The sequence below is a fragment of the Arvicola amphibius genome, chromosome 7 (genome assembly GCF_903992535.2).
Source record: "Arvicola amphibius chromosome 7, mArvAmp1.2, whole genome shotgun sequence".
Classification (NCBI taxonomy): domain Eukaryota; kingdom Metazoa; phylum Chordata; class Mammalia; order Rodentia; family Cricetidae; genus Arvicola; species Arvicola amphibius.
In genome coordinates, this window is record NC_052053.1 from 43,561,095 (window position 1) to 43,583,756 (window position 22,662).

A 22,662-nucleotide genomic window follows, 5' to 3' on the forward strand; every position below is an offset into this window, starting at 1 on the left:
AAAGGCCACTAGAAGGAAGCAAGGGAGCAAATCCTTGAATCTTGGGGCAGTGCAGAAAACACTTAGCAAGAAAAATGTAAACTGGGCTTCAAAACTCCAGAAACCTTTGCTTTGGTACAGCAATTACTAAGAAATGGTAAGAAGCCAAGACTAAGAAAATCACAACAGACAGTCCTAACAAGGTACACATACTCTTACAACTAGATTAAGACATACAACCCAGTTAAGAACTCAGTTGTAATCACAACATTCAAGAGACTGAGGCTGGAAGACAGAAAGCTCAAGGCCAGCTTAGGCTTCACAGAGTTCCAAGGCAGCTTCAACTACAAAGTAAGACCCTATCTCAAACATATAAACAAAATAAATAAAAGTTGTGTAAAATATCCAAATAAGGATTTGCAAAAATATAAACATCAGTAAACACAAGAGATTCTACTACACAGCCACACAAATGGCCCCAAATCAAAGACCAACTGATCAAGTACTGATTAACAGTGACAGCCAAAAGATTTCTATCCTGTCCCTGAGTTTAAAAAGGTGTTCACTTAGAAAATATTCTAGCATTTTTTTTAAAGACTTAACTAAATGTTGGGTGTGGAATATGTCTTTAGTTCCAGCACCTGATGTCAGAGGCAACTGGTGAGACTAAGGCCAGCCTGGTCTAGTGAGACTCTGTAAAAACAATTTAACCAAGAATGTTAAAATACACTCATCTGACCCAGCAATGCTACTAAGTATTTACTCAAAGAAAGAGTATCAGCATCCAGAGACACACACCCAAATGTCCCAGCAGCTTTATTCAAAATAGACAAAAACTGCAGGTCCCTCAGCAGGTGAATGACAAATCATGACACAATCACATAAAGAAATTCTACAAGGCATAAACAGAACCAAACTACTTACAGCTACATTTGGTGCAGTGAAAGAAGTTACAATAACATTATAAGCAAAACCTGGATGAAGCAAAACTAATCCCATCAAGAAAGCAGATGGGGGAAACAGGTAGAGAGATGGTTCAGTGGTTAAGAGCACTAACTGCTCTTCCAGAGGACCTGGGTTCAATTCCCAGCATCCATATGGCAGTTCACAACTGTCTGTAACTTCAGTTCTAAGAAATTCAACACCATCACAGACGTACATACAGGCAAAACACCAATGCACATAAAATTAGACAGACAGATTGATAGAAAGATAAAAGCAGATGGGTATGAGTCTGGGCCTGGGGGAGGGGCTGGCTGCAAAGGAGCCCAAGGCAGCATTCTACGAATGACAGAAAAACTGCCTTGACTGTGGTGGCTATTTAAAAGATATCATCACTTGTTAAAATGCAAGGAACCATGTCCACACGTGGCATGGTTCATAAGTTATGTTTCAATACAGTGAGTTTTAAATCACAGGCATGAGTAAAATCATGGAGATGAGGATTCAGGAAGTAAAGTGCTTGCTGTGCAAGCATGAAGACCCGAGTTCAGATTCCCAGCACCCAACAACCAACCAACCAACCAACCAATCAATCAATCAATCAACAATCAATAAATCTCAGCTCTTGAGATGGAGATAGGATGACCCAAGACAAATGGCCACACACTCTAGCCAATTAGGGAGCAATCCATTCAGTGTGGGCCCCTAGTTAAAAAAAACTTGGGTGGCAAGATACTTACAACTTTTGACCTCTTGCTTACATATGCACATATACACATGTATACACATGCAAACACATATATGCATATAACATGTAACACACACACCAGAGCCCCAGAAATATGGGCCATGGTACAACTCAGAACATCTAGGAGGTAAGGAAACCCTAAGTGACCACCAGAGATGATTCAGGCCACCTTCAGCACAAAGAACCAAAATGATATACACCTGATCAGCTGTAGTCCTGTGCCAGATTTTCCACCCAAGATGTTCAATCACAGTAGAGGGGGCGACTCTGCAGAAAGGCTGTATCGACTACACCTCAAGCTAGGAGGAGAAAAGGAGTCCAAGATGGCAGAAATGCAGGCAGACTATCTAAGCTAGAGGAAGACAGGATCCGAGAGGGATGCCACAAGGGAAAAAACTCAATACACTATATACAGACCTCAACGCTGAAGCTTATGAGGCCCCTGTAAAGTTGTAGAGAAGACTCTAAGAATACACAAATGTAGTGAAGGTTACAAGAGAGCTCCACTTTGCTGGATGCTGGACAATTCATCCTGGATGCAGAGTGGAGAGACCATTTAGCCAGAAAACACACTGCATCTGATGACTCTGACCAAGGAAAAAGCCTACAATCTAGCAACCACCAGAGAAGCCACACCAGGGAAAACAAGTAAATAAGGACTATAAGTTGCTGTGGAAATGCTAAAGAAATAGAAAACCATGAAATACAAATATTAGTTAAGAATGATGTTTATGAAAACTGAAGCAAGAAAAACAAACTGTGGTCCTAGAACAGGAATATGGTTGTATACGCAGATACCAAAACACAGTAATTTAAATCTAATGGTGGAATGCCAATATGTCTGTGACCCAAGAACAAGGGACAGAAATGGAGGGCTACATGACAGTGTGCATAATTTTCGTAATCTCAAATCAGCACATTATGTCTAACAAGTACAAATCAGAAGGCAAAAAATATATTTACTTGAAATATGTATGTAGCCTGACATGATGTTGTGTGTCTGCATGTCTGCCCCAGGACCTGGGAGGCAGTTCAAGGGAGGCAGGAGTTCAAGGTCATCCTCAGCTACACAGCAAGTTCAAGGCCAACCCAGGTTACCTTTTTCCAAAAAAAAAGGGGGGGAGGGATAATTTAAATGTAATTGGCCCCCATTAGCTCATAGGTAATGGTACTATTAGGAGGTGTGGCTCTGTTGTGGTAAGTATGGCTTGGTCGGAGGAATTGTAAAGGTAGGCTTTGAGGTCTCACATATGCTCAAGTCACACCCAGAGTCTCAGACTACTTCCTGTTGCCCGTGAGTCAAGATGTACAACACCCAGCTCCTTCTCCAGCACCATGTCTTCCTGCATACCACCATGTTACACCATGATGATAACAGACTACATCTTTGAAACTGTAAGCCACCCCAATTAAATGCTTTCCTTTATAAGAGTTGCTGTGAGCCGGGCGGTGGTGGCGCACGCCTTTAATCCCAGCACTCAGGAGGCAGAGGCAGGCGGATCTCTGTGAGTTCGAGACCAGCCTGGTCTACAAGAGCTAGTTCCAGGACAGGCTCCAAAGCCACAGAGAAACCCTGTCTCGAAAAACCAAAAAAAAAAAAAAAATAATAATAATAATAAAATAAAATAAAATAAATAAATATAAGAGTTGCTGTGGTCATGGTGTCTCTTCACAGTGACAGAAACCCTAACAGAGATGCAGGATGGTAGTAAGGTGGTAAGATGCAATAGGTAGGTAAAATACTTGCTAAGCAAGCATAAACAACCAAATCAGATCCCCAAAAACTATGTATTTTAGTCATAGTTTCTTCTTTTTTATTTAAAATGATTTTTACTTTCTGTGCATTGCTATTTTTGCGAGGGTGTCAGATTCCCTAGAGGTAGAGCTACTGGCAGTTGTAAGCTACTATGTGGGTGCTGGGAAGTGAACCCAGGTCCTCTGAAAGAACTGCCAGTGCTCTTAACCACTGAGTCACCTCTCCAGCCCCTAGTTATAATTTCTATTGTTACGCTAAAACCCCATGATCAAAAGCAACTTGGGAAGGAAAGTATTTATTTCTTCTTATACTTCCAGGTAACAGTACATCACTGATGGAAGTCAGGGCAAGAACCTGGAAAAACTAAAGCAGAGGCCATGAAAGCATGCTACCTCCTGGCAGCACTGGCTTGCTCAGCCTGCTTTCTTATAGCACCAAGAATCACTAGAATCTCCCACATTAACCATCAATCAAGAAAACACACTAAAGGCTTGCCCTCAGGTCAATCTAGTGGGGGTATTTTTCCAAGTGAAGTCTTCTCTTCCAAAATGACTCTATCTTGGGGCACAATGCCCCTATAGTCAGCACAGTATGTAACCCCACACACAGTAGCAAGTGTTTGAAATCTGTGTTCCTACAGTAAAATGGGAGGTGGAGATCCAAAGATTTTGTCTCAAACAAGGTGGAAGACAATGAGCAACACCTGAGGTTTTCTTCCACAGGCATGCATAAGTACGTATGTATACACATGTATACACTGATAAAAATCAACCAATCACTCAAACACAGAAATACACAAGAACATTGATCCCTCCCCAATAATTATTGGCAAAGATCATGATCAAGTACTACATACAAGTATCTCAGATAAAAATGAAACCTCATTAGCTGTCACTACACATATATGTAAATTTCCACACATAAACCCATCTTGCTCTACTCTCAGTGCTCAAGAGTGAGGACTGTCTGCTAAACTACTGGACACCTAGCTGGATACAGCATAAGGCAATCCTAAATGACAAGTCCTAATGCCTAAGTCCCAGCAAGGGGAACAAGAAGCAGACAGCTCTTGATCAAGAGAGAGCTAGACAGGCACTCACCTTATTGATCCAGAATACCATGGCATCCTCGAGGTCATACGGAAGCTCTTTTGAAGCACTAAATGTAGAAAATCGCTTGACACTGGCCACCACCTTCTCAATGCTGATCATCTCCACAGTATAGGCCATCATCAGGGCATCCACCATTGCCATGTGGGCACTCTGGGGACAGAGGCAGCAGTCAGTACCCTAAACCAGATCCCAATGCAAAAAAACTTTCCGCCTTGGCTTCCCCACAAAGAACAACACTGGCTGGGCACTGTTCTAGACTGCAATAGTGGTCCAGGGTCTTCATTTCTTACCAGCAGACTATAAGCTTCCTCTGTAGCCCTGGAAAAGCTGTGGGAAGAGGCTGTACCCTCCCTCTGCTTCCTAAGGCTCTGGAATGCCAACAGGGCGCTCTTCTGTATCACCCTACCTTCGGTCTCTTCAGAACTTTCTCTTCACCCACAACATGCCATCCTTAAAGTGAGTGAAAAAAGCTACGCCATGCAAAACGCCAGGGAACAAGTTAACAAAAGCAATGCAAAGACATAGTGGACTAGGGACCAGGCAGAAGCTCTGAGGACAAGGCAACTGATTTTGGTTAGTATAGCCATCCAACCGAAAGGCTCCACAGTGGTGTGCCCCACCACATTTACATCATCACACTTCATTGAGTCACAGTGAGAAGAACCAGAAGCAAGCTGCTCTTTCCAGAATGGTGGCATTCTTTAAAATATACGCATGTCACTAAGGACCACTAATGTACATGGACAGACCTCACCATCTGTCACCTAACAGCAGGGCACTGAGTCTTGCCTGCTCAGCCAAGGGAACAGAAGGAATGCCTGTCAGACACTTACCATCTTAATAGGTGCCTGGCTGAGGTCAGCATCTGTCACAGGGGTATCATCACTCTCCATCACATAGATGCCCTTCCGGGACAGGGCCTGAATGACAGACTGGTGTCCTTGTAAGGTAGCCACCTGGTCCCCTTTTAGGATGAGGCTGCAGACACGGCAATAGAGCTCACTCGACAGGAGAAGTTTGATGACGGGTGGCTTAATGTGCTCCTGCTCATACTGGTCGATGTAAAAAGGATCTCTGAGGTCCTCAGGGATGTTGTCTATAGCAGAAAAGAGCACTGGGTGAGTGGACATGCACAATCCAGTCTGGAGCATCACCAGATGGATGAGAACACACAAAGGAGCACCTTCCAGCACAATGTCAGCCAAGGTGCAGCCCAATGACCAGGTGACAATCAACACACCAAGGTCCAGCGCCAATTGACAGTCCCATTAGCATCTGCACAACAGAGGCAATACGAGGCATTTTGAACTTCCACCATCACCTGAATGATGGTGGGACACAACGCAAAAGTCCTGGGGTCTTAGTGGGCTCAAAGGAAACCAATATGCAACAGGGCTGAGATGATGCATCATCTGGTGACCCCTGAATAAGGAGGCTGTGAGCACAGTGGCATTAGTTCTGGGGAGGGAGCTCTGTGTGTCTTCTTTCAAAATCAAGATCCAGGTAACAGCAGAGACCCAACAGCCTCCTCTTTAGGAAATGAGTCAAATCTGGTGCACTGTAACAACAGAACAAAGGCACCCAGCTTTCACTTTGCTTCAGGCAGCACACTATTTAATCATAATTCTACTGATCAAGACTAATGACTAATGTGCCCACATTACAGACAAGAAAATGAGGCATGAAAAAAAGATGTGACATGTCCAATGTCAAAAGAGACAGGAACCAACTGCAATCTGGTCTCTCATGTACTCACTGCCTACAGCAGACACATGGCCAGGGGGCCAAGTGTGCTACACTGATTCTGTATCCTCTTTGCACCACTTGTAAGATACTAAAACCTATCCTTTGTAGAAAGCACAAAGTCCTGAAGAAGAATCTCATTCTTTTACCCAGGGCCCCAGACCTTTGAGTTTGGTCCTCTCAAATATCCTTACCTCCTGGAGAGTTTAGAAAGCTGCCATCACCAAGAAGGGCATTCAAATAAATGGGTAGAAATATATTAGAAACAATCACCCCACAATCCATGGACATTTGTGCTAGCTGATTTGTATCAACAACTTAAAATCACCTGAGAGGAGGGAACCTCAATTGAGAAAAAGCCTCCATTAGGTCAGACTGCAGGCAAGTCTCTAGGGCATTTTCTTTCTTTCTTTTTTTCTTTCTTTCTTTTTTTTTTTTTTAATCTCATTGGCTGTCCTCTAATTCACTACATAAACCAGGCTGGCCTTGAACTCAGAGATCTGCCACCCACCTGCCTCCACCTCCCAAGTGCTGGCATTAAAGATGTGCGCCCGGTCCATTGTCTTTCTTTTATTTTTTCCCCAAGACGGGGTTCTCTGTGCAGCCCTGGAACTCGCTCTGTGGACCAGGCTGGCCTCAAATGCACAAAGATCTGCCTGCCTCTGCCTCCTGAGTCCTGGGATTAAAGGAAGTGCCACCACCACCACCTCGCCTGGTCCATTTTGTTAATTAGTGATTGATTAGTCCATTGTGGGTGGTGCCACCCCTGAGCAGTTGGTGCTGGGGCTGTAAGAAAGCAGACTGAGCAAGCCATGGGGAGGAAGCCAGTGAACAGCACCCCTCCATGATCTCTGTATCAGTTCCTGCCTCCAGGTCCCTGCCCTGTTTGAGTTCCTGTCCTGACTTCCTTCCATGATGAACAGTGACACAGAAGTGTGAGCCAGATAAACCCTTTCCTCCCCAACTTGCTTTTGGTCATGGTGCTTCATCAGAGCAATAGTAACCCTAACAGGAAAACATCCAAACTCCTCTAGCCCTATGCCAGCTCTAGCCACCACAGTGAGAAAAGGTCAGCTCTCAGAAGCTACCTCCCCTGCCCCAGCATCCTTTCTCTGCTCTCTTCTTTGTTTGTTTCTGATAGGTACTATTTTTTTTAGGCCCGGGTCTAATACTGGTCTCTAGACCCGTGTTATTGTTTCACAACCGTTTTCTAAATTTATTATTGTATATACATATGAGGGAGTGCATACAAGCTACTGCATGAGTGTGAAAGACAGGATAACCCTGTAACGTTGGCTCTCTCCTTCTACCTTTACATGGGATCCAGAACTCATATTGTTAGGCTTATATGACAAGCACATTTACCCACTGCCAGCCCCGCTCCACAATCCCGACTTCATTTTTGATTCTTATTTCTTAACAACATGGCTAGAGTTTACACAGCACTTTAGTTTTGAAGCTCCGTTGTGCATATAGGATTTGGTCACTACAACAAACAAAGTAGTGAACAGGGCTGTGCACCAGTGCTCGCTGCCCAGGCTTAGAGGACGCCAAATCCCATACGGGACGACTACACTGGGTAGCATCCTATTCTGAAGCCATCTACAGTTCTAACACTAAACAGAGAGTGGTGGTAATAAAAGGATGAGCCCTGGGTACTCCACATGGGAAGGCCTCTGCTTGCCTGGTCAGATGACTGAGGACAGAGCTGCAGTGCCATGTGTAGAGCACAGAAAGAGGGGACGAGCCACACCACACTCGAGTGAGGAGTCCCATGGAATAGAACTGAGAGGCACAGATCTCACCATCAGAAACTGTGGGATCTGGTTCTATACTGGTAAAAATCAAGCAAGGTTCTGAGCTAGGGAGCCCAAACCCCAAGTTTGTGCTGCTGCCAGGAAAATAGACAAGAGTCCTCTTAGGCCTACACCTTCTTTAAGTCCCTAGTAGCAGTACCTCGCTACCAGGGCTCCCAGCAAGAGCTACTACCCCTCACCTAACTTTCAGCCCATACCTCAAGCTCTGTCCAGGTTCTTCTTGCATGTTCAAAAATTCCAAGAACACATCTGACTTCACCTCTGGGGGACTTTACCCACCTTGAGACCTGAAAAGCCATGGATTTATGTCTATCCTAACATGTATACTAGCCCCAGCTACCTCCTCTGAATCACCTACATGACATCCATGTGATGTCTAGAATACTGCAAGCCATACCGGCTGGTCCAAGCTACTCTCCCAGCTCACCTGGATAGCCAGTAAGGTTCCTTTCTGAGAGCAGAAATAGCACAGCTCAGGAGGGACCCTACAGAGTCTCTCTGTGTTGCAGAGAAGGAGAGACAGGACACCACAGAAGCACACCAAGAGCTAGCCTTTGACCGACACAAGGGAAGACCTAGGGAGGATCTGGAGCTCAAGCCACAGTATAAAGACATAAACATCCTGGACTTGAAAACTAGCAAGACAAAAAAAAAAAAAAAAAAACAGCCAGGCTAAGTGTCCAAATGGAAATGCTTCCTTGGGCCTCAGGTGGTTCATGTAATCAGCACATCAGATCCTAAAAAACAATAACCATTCCTGTACACTTGAGATTCATGACAGCAATCCCAGATCAGCAGATCCACCACAATTTGTGAGTTCCCCCCATCCAGCCATAAAGTGCTACAGCCCACTCAGCAACTGTACCCCCTTTCTGGCCCTTCAGGGCAGAAACTGTCCCTAGCTCAGAAAGGGAGCACCTACTTCTCCCAGTCCACCAGTGCAATGACTGTTCTAGATAATACTCGGCTCAGCTCGTATCAGAAGCTATGTTTGCACATGTCTGTTCTTCTAATATCTAGCAGTCAATAACTATTCTTAAAACAAAGCAATTTAGGGCTAGAGAAGTGGTTCAATGGTTAAAAACACATACTGCTCTTACAGAATCAAGAATGAGTCCCAGATCCTGTATTGGGCAGCTTATAACTACTTGCCTGCAAAGTTCCAACACCCTTTCTGGCCTCTGTGGCAATATACTCATATGAACAACACCCCCCCCACACACACGTACATAATTTTAAGATGATAATAATGATAAAATATTTTTAAAAAATAATACAAAATCATTGTAAATGTTTTCTGAGTGTTTTGGGTGACTTGTTGCCCTATAAAAGGCAAAGACAGCAGTTTATAAACATTGAACAATTACTGAGCACCTACAGGAACTGGAAATGCATGAACACTATGGGCCACCAAAAGGAGGTAGAAGACCATCACCCTCGACAAACACTCTGAGGCTCTAAAGAGGAAAAAAAAACAGTAGGCAACTTCCATAACAAGGAGCATCACACTGAAATATGCAGAGAGCCCAGCTTAGGCAAACAAGAAAAAAAGATAATGACTCTCATCAGATAATTTTAAGAAACACAGTTCAGAATGGCGAATAGAACAGAATAGGAGAATGCTGTGCCTTCAACTGTCAGGGCACTGAGTGGGCTTATATACTCTGGAAGCACAAAAAAGGATAAACTAGAACAGGTTGAATTGAGAAATAATGGAAAGAAGAGGATAAGGAAATAATGTTCACTGCTGTTTCCTAGAGTAGAAGGCAGGCCTGGACACCAGCCAGACACAGTGACAGGCCCTGTCACTGAAGTAGGAACTATGGCCCAGAAGATGGCCATGGCAGAAAGAGGAGATCCATAAAGGACACAGCTATTTGGGGCAGGGGCGGCATTCTGAAGAGGCCAACATGTGCGAAGCAGAAGTACAAATTAAAGAGATAGCATTTATGTATGATATGTATGAACACCCAGAAAGAGGGCACAGTGAGAATGGAAGCTGAGCAGGTCAGACTAGTGGCCCATCCTGGGCTAGGCAGGCAAGGAAGACAAGCCAAAGGAACTAGTAGGTGATCAGGAGACATTGGCAATTATACGGCCACCCCTATTCCACCCAAAAATTTTGGGGAGAGCCACCAAAATCAACATGCCTCAGCAGCATCAGGAACAGGCACACCAAGGGAAAGAAGGTTCCATGAACTCTCTGGACAGTGTAGCCTCAGGTGTGCAGACTGGGCTACTAGTAAGAGGCTAGGAGAGGGACCTCAGAGAGTGGGAAGAAATTCCAAAACAGAAGGGAAGGGATGTTGGGTGTTGTGGACTAAAACTTTAGCTATGCAAAGGTGTTTGGGCTACATTGTTTAATTATGTGAAGATGTCACTGTTTCATCTTGCCTGCCTAAGGCACCTGACTGATCTAATAAAAAAGTTGAATGGCCAGTAGCTAGGCAGTAGAGGGATAAGCAGGAGCTGGCAGGCAGAGAGAATAAATAGAAGAGAGAGAAGGAGGGAGAAAGAAGAGACGTCCCAGGCAAGCCAGCCACCAGACACAGAGAAAGCAGTGACATACAGAATGAAAGAAAAGTAAAAAGCTCCAAGGCAAAATGTAGATGAAGAGAAACAGGTTAAGTGGGACAAGCATAAGGTAAGGTCAAGCATTCATAACTAATAAGTTTGTGTGTCATGATTTGCAGGCTGGTGGTCCGAGAAAGCCTACTACAATCAGGTGTGTATAATAATGTTCTGGCCACCTCAAGAGATCTATTTGCTAAATCCACTGCAACTAGAATGGCAACAACTGTGAAAGCTCTAACACAGCAGCAGACAGAGGCTGAGACAAGAGGATCTTGGTGAGTTCAAGGCCAGCTCAAGAAGTTCAGGAAGCCTAGCAAACCCTAAAATACACAAACTCAAAGAAAGTCAGGCTCAGGCACCCACAGAAAGCCACAGAACTGATCATCCACAGACTAGCTGACTGTGGACAACACCCAAGGTAGAAAAGTAAAAGTATTTTTAATAAAGAAAAAAGTGATGGACTAGAGAAAGAGCAAAATAGAAACTCTAGAACAACAATCAACACACACACATACTGACTGAACCAGTTTCATAAAATGAACTGTTGAAAGCAGATTAAGATTTGACACTTGAGAGATGAAGATGAGTAGATAGCAAGCATCAACTTAGACCAACCCAACATGCACAAGTTCAACAGAACCGCCATATATGGGCTGCTCATGCATGCTTCAGCACAGCCAGGGCATAAGTTTCATATTTTCAAATAGTAAGTATCCATAATGAGGAACAATAAGACAATGGGAGAAAGCAAGTGGCAATGGTTGTTAGACCACAGAAAGGAACTGCAAGCCCAGAAGGGAGAAGAAACATGGCAGAAGGATGTTTAAGCAGACACTGCAGAGAATTTTCCAATCCTTGTAAAATTTATGAAACCATTAAAAATACCAGCAAGACTCAAAAAGGAAACCCACATCAAAAAAGCACTACAGTCACACCAACAGAATCCAAATGCAAAAATATTTTTTATTTAATGTACCAGAGGGATTCCTGTCAGGCCAGGCCAATAGACCATTCCTACTTGCCCTTTTGTGTAGAAGGCAGCTACAAACCCTGAAAAAATCAAGGCTTGGACATCTCACTGAAGGGTACTCCCACCAAGGGCAGGCCTGATGCTTGCAAACTCCCAGTATAACAGGCAAAACAGGCAAGGCAACTAACTAGTTTCTGGGCCTTAGAAGGAGGGGATCAAGAGGAGGCCCCCGATAACAATAAATCAGGGGACATGGAGACACTGTGGGGCAAAGGTGCTCTGCCTCCATATCCATCCTGAGACACCTTTCCCTAAAGTCAGAGACACATGGACCAGGGAACACAACAAACAAGGTCTCACCAAAAACACCTGGCTGAGAAGATAACTCTCCTTCCCCGCTGGTCATGAAATTCCTCTCCCCATACAGCTGAGGATTCCAGTAAAGGGAATCACCTTGTTATCAGAGATTCTGGGTATAATTCTGGTCCCTGGCATCCCCAACGAGCTAGCCTTGGCCACCTGTCCTCAATACACCAATTAATAGTACAAGTGACAGAGACAGACAGAAAAGAATGTATTCATTGTGATCACACTGGAAAGAATAGCGGGGTCCAGTGACCTCTAAGTCATCTTTAGGGTACTGACATGAAATTTAGGCTCAAAGAAAAGGCAAGCATAATTAGGCAGTCCAGATCAAGGAATGGTCCTGCCTATCACTGGCCAATCATAGCTCTGTCCTATAAAATGGGTTGATAAGTTGTCAGAACTGTGTGAAATAACCAGCAGTCTTGTAGGCAGCGTCCCACCTACCCAGCCTGGGAAGTTCCTCTTGCCCTTAAGCAACAGCAGCAGGGAGGCCCATGAGTAGACTGAACCAGAAGCACAGGGCTGGGGCACAGAACTTATTATAACCAGAGCCAACAATGAAGCTCAAGGCTGCAGGCAAACCTGACAGGAGACTGGCTGTTAAAGTCAGTCTGAGAGTCCTGGCTCCTCACGCAATAACTAAGATGATGAGGAATCACCTGAAATTGCCACTCAGTAAGATGACCAACTGACACACACCAGCATGCAAGTGTTGAAACATCTCTGACATGTGAAAGTCGCCAGAACAAAATGATTGCAGGAATTAAACTCTGAAGCAAACTAGAAAAGTTCAGCAAAGAAAGTTTTTTAAAACAGAAATGAAAAGGAGAGCAACAGACATTTAGAAACTCACTGGACAGGCTGAACAGCAGGGTGACAATGGCCCAGGACTGAATTGCTGGTTTTAAGCTTACATCAATAGCATCCATCCAATCTGAACCACAGGCAGAAGATGGAGTCTAGAATGGGGAAGAAGAAAAGAGACAGAGCTACAGGAGAGGAGGTGTCCACCAGAGTCCCAGGGGAAAAGGCGTCAAGGAGAGTACAGAGCAAATTAATGACTGAAATTTTACCAAATACAACGATTTTAAGACATTGAGTCAGAAGGTGGTGGTGTACACCTTTAATCCCAGCATTCGGGAGGCAGAGGCAGGCAGATCTCTGTGAGTTTGAGGTCAGCCTGGTCTACAGAGCGAGTTCCAAAACAGGCTCCAAAGCTACAGAGAAACATTGCCTTGAAAAACAAAACAAAACAAACAAAAACATAAAAACATTGAGCAAAACATGAATCAGGAAAACCCAAAGGAATCTGAGCCAAGACATATATTCAAACTTCTAAAGCTAAAAAGGAAATTCTGAAGCAGAGGAAAGACATACTTGTAGAGGGAATTCAGTGACAGTGGGACTGTCATCTGAAGCTGTGGTGTCAATATGCAACAGTGCTTGCAGCCAAGCCTGATGACTTAAGTTCCATCCCCAGAACCCACCATAATAAAAGAAGAGAACCGACTCCTGTAAGCGGTCTCTGACATCCACATATATACAGTGGCAAACACAAACACACCCCCACACATCTCTCTCACAGACAACCAAGGGCTGGAGAGATGGCTCAACAGTTAAGAGCACTGGATACTGCAGAGTACCTGAGTCTTGAAGTCATATGGTGGCTCACAACTGTAACTCTGGTTCCAGAAGATCTGACACTTTCTTCTGGCCTCCCTGTACATGAAGCAGGGGAGTGGTTCACGACATACACACAACCAAATTTTATATATATATATATATATATATATATATATATATATATATATATATTTCTCCCCTCCTTGGAACTCACTTTGTAGTCCAGACTGGCCTCTAACTCACAGAGATCCACTTGTCTCTGCCTCCCATAATAATTTTTTTTATAAATAAGGCTTTATTATCTTTATTAATTATCTTTATCTTTTTAAATATTTATTTATTTATTTATTTACTATGTATACAATATTCTGTCTGCATATATGCCCACACAACAGAGGAGGGTGCCAGATCTCATCACAGATGGTTGTGAGCCACCATATGGTTGCCGGGAATCGAACTCAGGACCTTTGGAAAAGCAGGCAGTGCTCTTAACCGCTGCGCCATCTCTCCAGCCCCCTAAAATAATTTTTAAAAGTAAAATAAAAAAATAAATATGAAAATGGCTAAAGTAAGTACTCCAAAGAGAAAGAAAATGAAGCATTAAGAAAAAATAGCAGGAAGAAATGAGCATTATGATAACTATAGCAGACTGTCCTTTGGAATTTTCTCTGAAACACGGTACAAACAAAACTACCACACCAGAACCATGGGCCTAGTGGCCCACATCTTTAATCCCAGCACTCGGGAGGTAGAGGCAGACGTATCTCTTTGAGTTCGAGGCCAGTCTGCTATACATAATTTGTTTCAGACCAGCCAAGGCTACATAATAGTGGCCCTATCTCAAACAACAAATATGCTGTTCACAAGAAATTCACTTCTAATTCAGCAAGATAAACCAACTTGCAGCTAGCCTGAGTTTAATACTGCAAGACCTAGTCTCAAAAAGAAACAAGGAAGGGAGGGAGTGACAGATGGAAGGAAGGGATAAGGATGAAAAAACAAAATAAAAAGGAAACAGATACACCATGATTAGGGGTATAGCCCAGATGTAGGGCAGAAAAAAATATACCTACATTATGCAAACAGTATTTAGTAAGAAGATGGTGTTAGTAGAATCTGAAGTCCACTGCTGGTTTCTCTACCAAAAAATTGAGAAATGGAAATTGGTCAATGGAGATATAAGTTTTAGACCCAAACGAGGAAAGGAAAATATGTTTCTCTCAGCCTTCCCTTTAGCCACATTACAGTTTACAGAAAAAAAGAAAGGAAAAGCCGGGAACTAAGCACTGTGGGATTAGCTTTAAGTTTCAGGTAAATTATCAGAGCCATAAGTTAACACTCTCCAGGATACCTTTCTCCTCCAGTAATTCCTTCTCTGTCATGGGATTTCCTGGAGAAATCTTTAAACTCTTTCAGCAGCTGTTACATTATCAGAAAGGATTACAATGTCCTCTATCCTCTTCTGCCAGGACTGGCTTCCAGACACCCAGGGACATCTGAAACTGAAGTAGTCCCAAACCCTCTTCCTCTATACAGATGTAGCTGATGAAGTTCAATTCACAATAAAGCAATTTTAAGAGCCCAGGAAGGATGGTATGTGATTAATCATACTACTGCAGTGGTTCTAAACCTGTGGCTGAGACTCCTTTGGGGGTTGAGCGACCCTTTCACAGGGTCACATATCAGATCTCCTGCATATCCCATATTTACATTGTGATCCATAACAGCAGCAAAATTAGTTATGAAGCAGCAACCCGAGTAATTTTATGGTCAGGGGTCACCACAACATAAGAACCTGCATTAAAGTATCATGGCATTAGGAAGGTTGAGAACCACTGTGCAACTCAAAATGCCATGCAATTTAAAACTTAGAAATTATTTCTGGATTTTTCCACTAAACACTTTCAGACTACAGCTGATCATGGTAGCATACTGCACAAAATGAAAAACAGCTAAGTGAGGACGACAGTACAATGAAGGCTGAGAAAAAAACAGGAGGAGGCCAGGCAGTGGTGGTGCACGTCTTTAAGCCCAGAACTTGGGGCAGACAGGCAGAGCTCTGTGAGTTTGAGGCCAGCCTGGTCTACCAAGCTAGTTCCAGGACAGCCAGGGCTACACAGAGAAATCCTGTCTTGAAAAACAAAAACAAAAAACAAAACAACAAAAAAAAAAGGTAGGTAGGGCAGAAATTACTAAAGACAAACAGTAAATGATGCTTACTGTTAGTACTAACTAGACTCAAAATACATAAAATGTCTGACAGAGCTAATAAAGCAGACAAATCCATTAGCACGAAAAGTCTGGCACCTGTTCATCAGCAACTGACAAGGCTATTAGAGCCAGCAAGGACACCAAGACTACCTGTACACAAAGCCCAGGCTGCTACTGACAGAATGCTTATTGCTGGAATCTGGGTCCACAGGACTCACATTCTACAGAAGCCCAGAAGCCAAGGTGGTTTAAAGAAGCTAGCTGTAGGGAATATAGAAACATGAGGGGGCTCTTTTCCATCTTCCTCTCGGAGAGGCAGCTTCGCTTCTGCCTCTCTCCCCACTTCTCTGCTTTCCCCCCTCTCCTCTCTCTCTCCCTCTCTCCTTTAATAAAGCTTTATGTCTAAAAAAAAAAAAAAAAAAAAAAAAAAAAACATGAGGGGGTACAGAGTGACAACAGGTACTTTCTTACTGAAAGTCATCTGGATCTGGGAACTCCTGGGCATTTTATTCTTAAATAAACCAGTTAACAGGAACAAAAGGAGAGGAGAGAAGTAGCACTGAAAAAGGATTAATGTTAAGAGATTAGAGAAAGGACTGGAAAGACAACTAAAGCCCCAATTCATCACCTAACACTCAGTTCTCTTCCTTCAAAATAACCAGCTTAGTTTCTTACTCTGATATTCTTCTACCCGCTCATGTTCAAGGTATGAATGGCATTTCCATCTGCACTGTTCTATCCCAAGGGTCTGCGGGCAGCACACCTCAGTTCTGCCTGTGTCCTGAATCAAACAGAGCTGGAGATCTTGAAATGGGAGATGTTTCCATAACTTAATCTATGAGGGTCCAGACAGGAACTGCACAAAGACCTGAACCTCCTGCATCTGGTCAGCAGAGCCTTAAGAAAAGCTCTTCTACTTGGCCAAAAGGAACAGGAGGATCAGAAGGCAAGAGAGGGGAGCAAGAAGCTGTTTAAAATGATCTTTGCCACATGCCCAAACATCCACCAAAATAAATTATATTCTAGGCCTCAGCTTCTTACACTGTAGGTCTTGAGTTCATAGGGGCAACATAACTGACTGTGGGAGCTAGAAGTAAATAGTAACAGTAAAGTTTCCAAACACACAACAACCAGAAAATCAATTCAAAATCAAATGTATCATGATCCAAGATGTTTCTGGCAGTGTTCACTCATGTTTTATTGAAAAACTTCACTGCAGCCTTGGTTCTGAACACACAGCATACACACTGTGCATGCCATCATACCATACACGCCAACAAATATAACCTGAAATATATCACCTTAGATTCAAGGCCACTGTGTGTCATGAACAGCAATGTGTTTTTACTGTAACAATGTTTTCTGCTCCTAAAGAAACATAATAGCTTAATACAGAAAAATATTTCCCGCCGGGCGGTGGTGGCGCACGCCTTTAATCCCAGCACTCGGGAGGCAGAGGCAGGCAGATCTCTGGAAGTTAGAGACCAGCCTGGTCTACAAGAGCTAGCTCCAGGACAGGATCTAAAGCTGCAGAGAAACCCTGTCTCGAAAAACAAAACAAAACAAAAAAAAAAAAAAAAATTTCCCATCATCATTCCTCAGCATGTAAGTATCAAACTGGTATATTCGCATTGTACTGTGTTCAAATGTTTAAATCTGGGATGGGAATAAGACAGAATCTCATGTAGTTCTGGCTGGCCTTCAATTTGCTGTATATAAGGATGATCTTGAACACCTGATCCTCCTGTCTCTACTTCTCAAGTACTAGAATTACAGGCACATGCCACAATACCCAGTTTTATGGGTGCTGGGTATGGAACCAGGACCAGAGCCTTATCACATGTAGGATCTGCTATTGCACTCAACTTGGACTTCCAAGCCCCTAGAACTGTAAACAATACATCTCCATCATTTATGAATTACCTAGGCTATGGTATTTTTCATAGCAAACAAAATGAAATAAAAGCAAGCATCAAAGGAAATGTCTCACACACAGAAATAGATAAACATGAAAACATAAACCCAGCATGGTGACACACATTGTAATCTCAGCACTTTGAGGAGGTAGAGGCAGGAAGATCGGTTCAAGGTCATCCCTAAATTTAAGTTGAGCCAGGCCTACTAAGCCTTCATCCCAAAACAAGCAAACAAAACCACACAATACAAACTACCAAAACATGTGAGCTGCAGGGAAGGTAGCACTGCCACACTAACTGCTTGTCTAAACAGGGGTCAGCAGGCTAAGTCTAGTCAAAAACTAGAAAGGAAGGGCAACAACAGTCAGACCACAAGGCAGTCACAGCCATGAAAGGGTAACATCTGGTTGCAATTTTCCAATAGATTTATAAGAAGTTACTACTGGCGGAACTGGAGAGATGGCTCAGCAGTTATGAGCACTGGCTGCTCTTCCAGGACCTGGGTTCAATCTCCAGCACCCACATGGCAGCTCACACCTATCTGTGACTCCAGTTCCAGGGCTTCTGACACCTTTACACAGATGCAGATGCAAGCAGAACACCAACGCACACAAAATAAAAATAAGTAAATTTTTTAAAAAAAGAAGTTACCACTGAGAAACTGAGTAAAGAAAAGACATCCAGAACCTTTACAGAACGTCTTACAACTACATGTTAATAAACCTCAAAATAATTTAATTTTTCTTATATTGTCCAAGATCCTAAAAGCTATTATTACACGGGAAGAAACTAATAGGACAAAAGGCATAATTTAAAAGGTTCCTCATTACTTGTCATCAGGGAAATGCATACTAAACCACAGTAGGAAGGTGTAATCCACCCACTTGACTGGCTAAAAGTATAAAGACCAACACCACCAAGCACTGACATGAAGGCAGAGAATTTTGCATAGTGCTCATGGGAAATAATGACTCAGCCACTCTTCATACTTTCATATAAATTAAAAATGCAGTATCTCATGACCCATTACTCCTACACCTATTTAAGATGAATAAAAATATCTGTCCACAGAAATGAATGCACATAGCAGCTTTTTCATAATATCCCAAAACTAGAAACCACCCCAATAACATTCACCAACAGACAAATGGGCTAGCTATACAATGTAACACTATTACTAAGCAAAGACTTGCACACCATGAGATACACAGATGAATCTCAAAGATACTGTGTGGAGAAAAAAAAAGCTAGGTGCAGGACCCTGATGTGCTTAAATAATAAGAAACTCCAGGCAGGAAGAGGTACAGGGAGGCCAGGATGAGACTTATAGGGATCTGGAAGAGGCACACCACCAAAACTTTGTTTGTACTGTATATCAACTATACTCCAATAAAGGTCCAAGACAAGCATCCACTTGATAAACAAGAATCCACTTGAGCAGTACCCACTATGTCCAGCTAAAAAATCAGATCTCTTTCCTCCTTAGAAAATATCCTTAAGAACAGTCCATAAGTAAACCTCTGCAAGGGTTTACCAATTTGTCATTTAAGACATCCCAATATCTGAAAGTCAGCCATTTGTCCAAGCTAATCTCAGCTTCTAAATTTCACTTGCCTTGGCTTGTGCTAGCTGCACCCACACCTGCCTCCATTCCCTTTCCCTGCCCTTGCCTAGACTACATACTTCTTTATGGGGCATTCCAGATCCAGATCTTCTTCCTCACCCGACCTGCTAGTGGCATCTGCTCCTCTGTAAATGAGGCACCATCCAGGATTCTCCTTATAGGTATTTGCATGTGTGACCTTCAAAGCCCCATTCAATTCCCACGGGTCATAAGACAATGTTCACCTGGACTGATACACATCTCATTTTGACTGGTTGAAACTGTAGCAACTGGGGACTACCTGCTCAAAGCACATTCCCAGGCTCTCAGCAAACCATCTCCTATTCAAGTGTTCCCAGGCACATACAAAGAAATCCCCAATGACACCAGGAACATGGTAAACAACCTGGCCCCAGACTATTTCCAAACTAATCACCTACTGTGTCAGCCTTTACGCCTCTGCCTAAGCACAGCTAATCTACTCAATGCACAAGATCACTTGGCTGCTACACAATGGTGCAGTCAGATACCCACCCCTGCTCTCAGGGGCTATCCAGGCCTTCACCACCCTTCAGAGCTATTCACTTCTGTTCTTTGACTCATGGTCTCTCACTGATCTAGAGTCAAAGAGCAGGCCAGTCTGGCTGGTCTGAGAACCCATTTCTACCTCTCCAGTATGGGATTACAAACATATACCACACCTGACTTTTTTAATATTTAAAAATTACTTTATGCCAAGTGATGGGGGGGACACACCTTTAATCCCAGCACTCAGGAGGCAGCAAGACAGATGTCTGAGTTCAAGGCAAACCTGGTCTACAGAGCGAGTTCCAGGACAGTGAGAGCTACAAAGAGAAAGCCTGTCTTGAAAACAACAATAATATTTATTCATTCGTATGTGTGCATGTATACCCCCATGCATGCCACAGCATATGTGTAGAGGTCAGAGGACAGCTTGTAGTAGCCAGTTCTCTTTCCTTAACTTAGGTCCCAGGGATCAAACTCAGGTTGTCAGGCTTGGCAGCAAGCATCTTTTATCTGCTGAGCCATCCCGCCAGCTCCATACCTGGCTTTTAATATGGGTTCTGGGACTCCACTCAAGTCTCCACGCACTTTACCAATGTGAGCCATCTTCCCAGTCCCTTGCCTCACAAGCTCTTTCCTGTCTGAGCTGTCTCCTCAGTCCTATGTAGTCACCTTCAACCCTTCCATTGCCTCCATGAATGTCCATATTTCATGAGGATTGTGATCAACAAATTTAGATGGCACCATGTGTCTTTTCCCTTTATATTTCCTATACTGTAAAAAATAGTTATGCACACAATAGACATTAGATGAAACTAATCTTGGCTCCTGTTAGTCATCCTCAGAAAAGATAAAAATTGACAGCCATCCAGGTCACTGAACAGTGCAACTCTGAGGTAGAGGGAGCACCAGCATATCTAAAGTTGACAGGGCTATCCTAAAACAAAAATCAACACAACATGGCAGCAGTTAAGTTTGTTCCAGGACAGCCTTAAATAGTGTGAGACCCTGTCTCAACCAGTCCCCCTCTTAAAAGCCATTTGAATGTATAGCCAAAATTAACATTTTGAAACACAATAGTAGCTAACCCTCCGGAGGGTCAAACAAAGGATTAGCTAAGAGATTAAAGACAGATTTTCATTCTCTGATTAGTATTTAGCTCCTGGCATCAGGCCAGGAAGGAGTACATGTATTAGCACAACTCTGAAGACATAAATTCCCCCCACATACATAACACGCACCCGAGTATTCTGCAGGTGGGCACAACAGTACATGTGAGAGCCAGGACCCCCAATCTTGCAGAGATACCAAAACAAGAAGATAGGAGGTTTTCCAGACACCCCACAGAGAAAGGGTCATGGCAACCGCTGCCAGGCTGCAGCCCCTACAGTATCAGACTTCTCACGATCAGCAAACACTTGAGGCTCCTGGACCCGCCCACCCAGAAACACCCAACTCACTTGCCAAGAATAACAAAAGGCTATTTAAAAACTACAGTCTAGGGGCTGAGAAATGGCTCAGTCCTGAAGAGCACTGGCTGTTCTTCCAGAGGACTGAGGTTTAATTCCCACCACCTACAAGGAGTTCACAACCATATATGCCTAGTGCCAGGGAACCTGAAGGCCTCTTCTAGCCTGAGGGCACCAGGTACAGATATGGTGCACAGACATATACATGAAGACAATGTACCCAGACACTTAAAATAAAAGTAAATAAAACCACAATCTAAACTCATGAAAGAGTGGTCTGAACAAATTGTGACCTAGAACAACTTGGTAAGACACTTCTGAACTGAGCTCAGGCAGCAGACTGCTCCCAGGGAAACCTGCCCAGTCCAGGAAAAGAAAGGAGCAGTGAGCAGTCCCAGCTAGCTCTGGAGCTATTGAAAGAGGTTCCAAGAAGTGAGCTCTGTTGGGGAGGATTGTTTTAAGGTGTGTTGCTTTTGTTTATGCTGCATTTGTTTAACTCTGTGAAGCTGTGATTCTTTGCCTGTCTAAAACACCTGATGGTCAAATAAAATGCTGAAATAGCCTATTGGCTATTTTAAGGCAGGAGGAAGGACAGGCAGGGCTGCCAGACAGAGAGTATAAAAAGGAGAAACGAGGAAGAGGAGCAAGAGAACAAGGAGAGGAAGACACCAGGGACCAACCACCCAGCTACAAAGCAAGCCATGGAAGAGAAGTAACGAAAGGTAAACAGAAATAGAAAAAGACACTCGGGAGGCAGAGGCAGGCGGATCTCTGTGAGTTCGAGACCAGCCTGGTCTACAAGAGCTAGTTCCAGGACAGGCTCTAAAGCCACAGAGAAACCCTGTCTCGAAAAACCAAAAAAAAAAAAAAAAAAAAAAAAAAAAAAAAGAAATAGAAAAAGATAAAAGCCCAGAGGCAGAAGGTAGTCGGGTTAATTTAAGAAAAGCTGGCAAGAAACAAACTAAGATAAGGTGGGGTGTTTATAAGTAATAATAAGCCTCTGTGTATATTTAGGAGCTGGGTGGTGGGCCCCTCAAAAGCCGAAAGAGTAAAACATCACAACAGAGCTCCTTTTGACCAAATGCCACTGAACCAAACAATACTATGACTCTGGCAATGCAGTGACTCCTAGAGTTAGGAGAGGGCTCTGCTCCTAACACTGGCTAGGCCAACCAACATAAAAAAATCACTTTGTGCCTGCAGTGGCTCTAGCACATATTTCCTAGGAACTGGGCTCTAATGGCCACAGATCGGCATATGAATTCTTATTCTACAGCGTGTTTTTCAAAGTAGCAGTCTGTAGGACTC

At 43.4% G+C, this 22,662-nt stretch overlaps 1 protein-coding gene across 2 annotated transcripts in view; it reads right to left on the reverse strand.

Annotated features, from left to right (window-relative positions):
• Camsap1 (calmodulin regulated spectrin associated protein 1) overlaps positions 1-22,662 on the reverse strand; it is a 67,975-nt gene that overhangs the window by 40,089 nt on the left and 5,224 nt on the right. For both annotated transcript variants that reach the window (XM_038336472.2, XM_038336471.2), the window contains exons 2-3: positions 5,371-5,633; positions 4,526-4,687 (exon numbers count right to left, since the gene is read on the reverse strand). In XM_038336472.2, the coding sequence (XP_038192400.1) occupies positions 4,526-4,687; positions 5,371-5,633 (425 nt within the window). The remainder of the gene's footprint in view (positions 1-4,525; positions 4,688-5,370; positions 5,634-22,662) is intronic.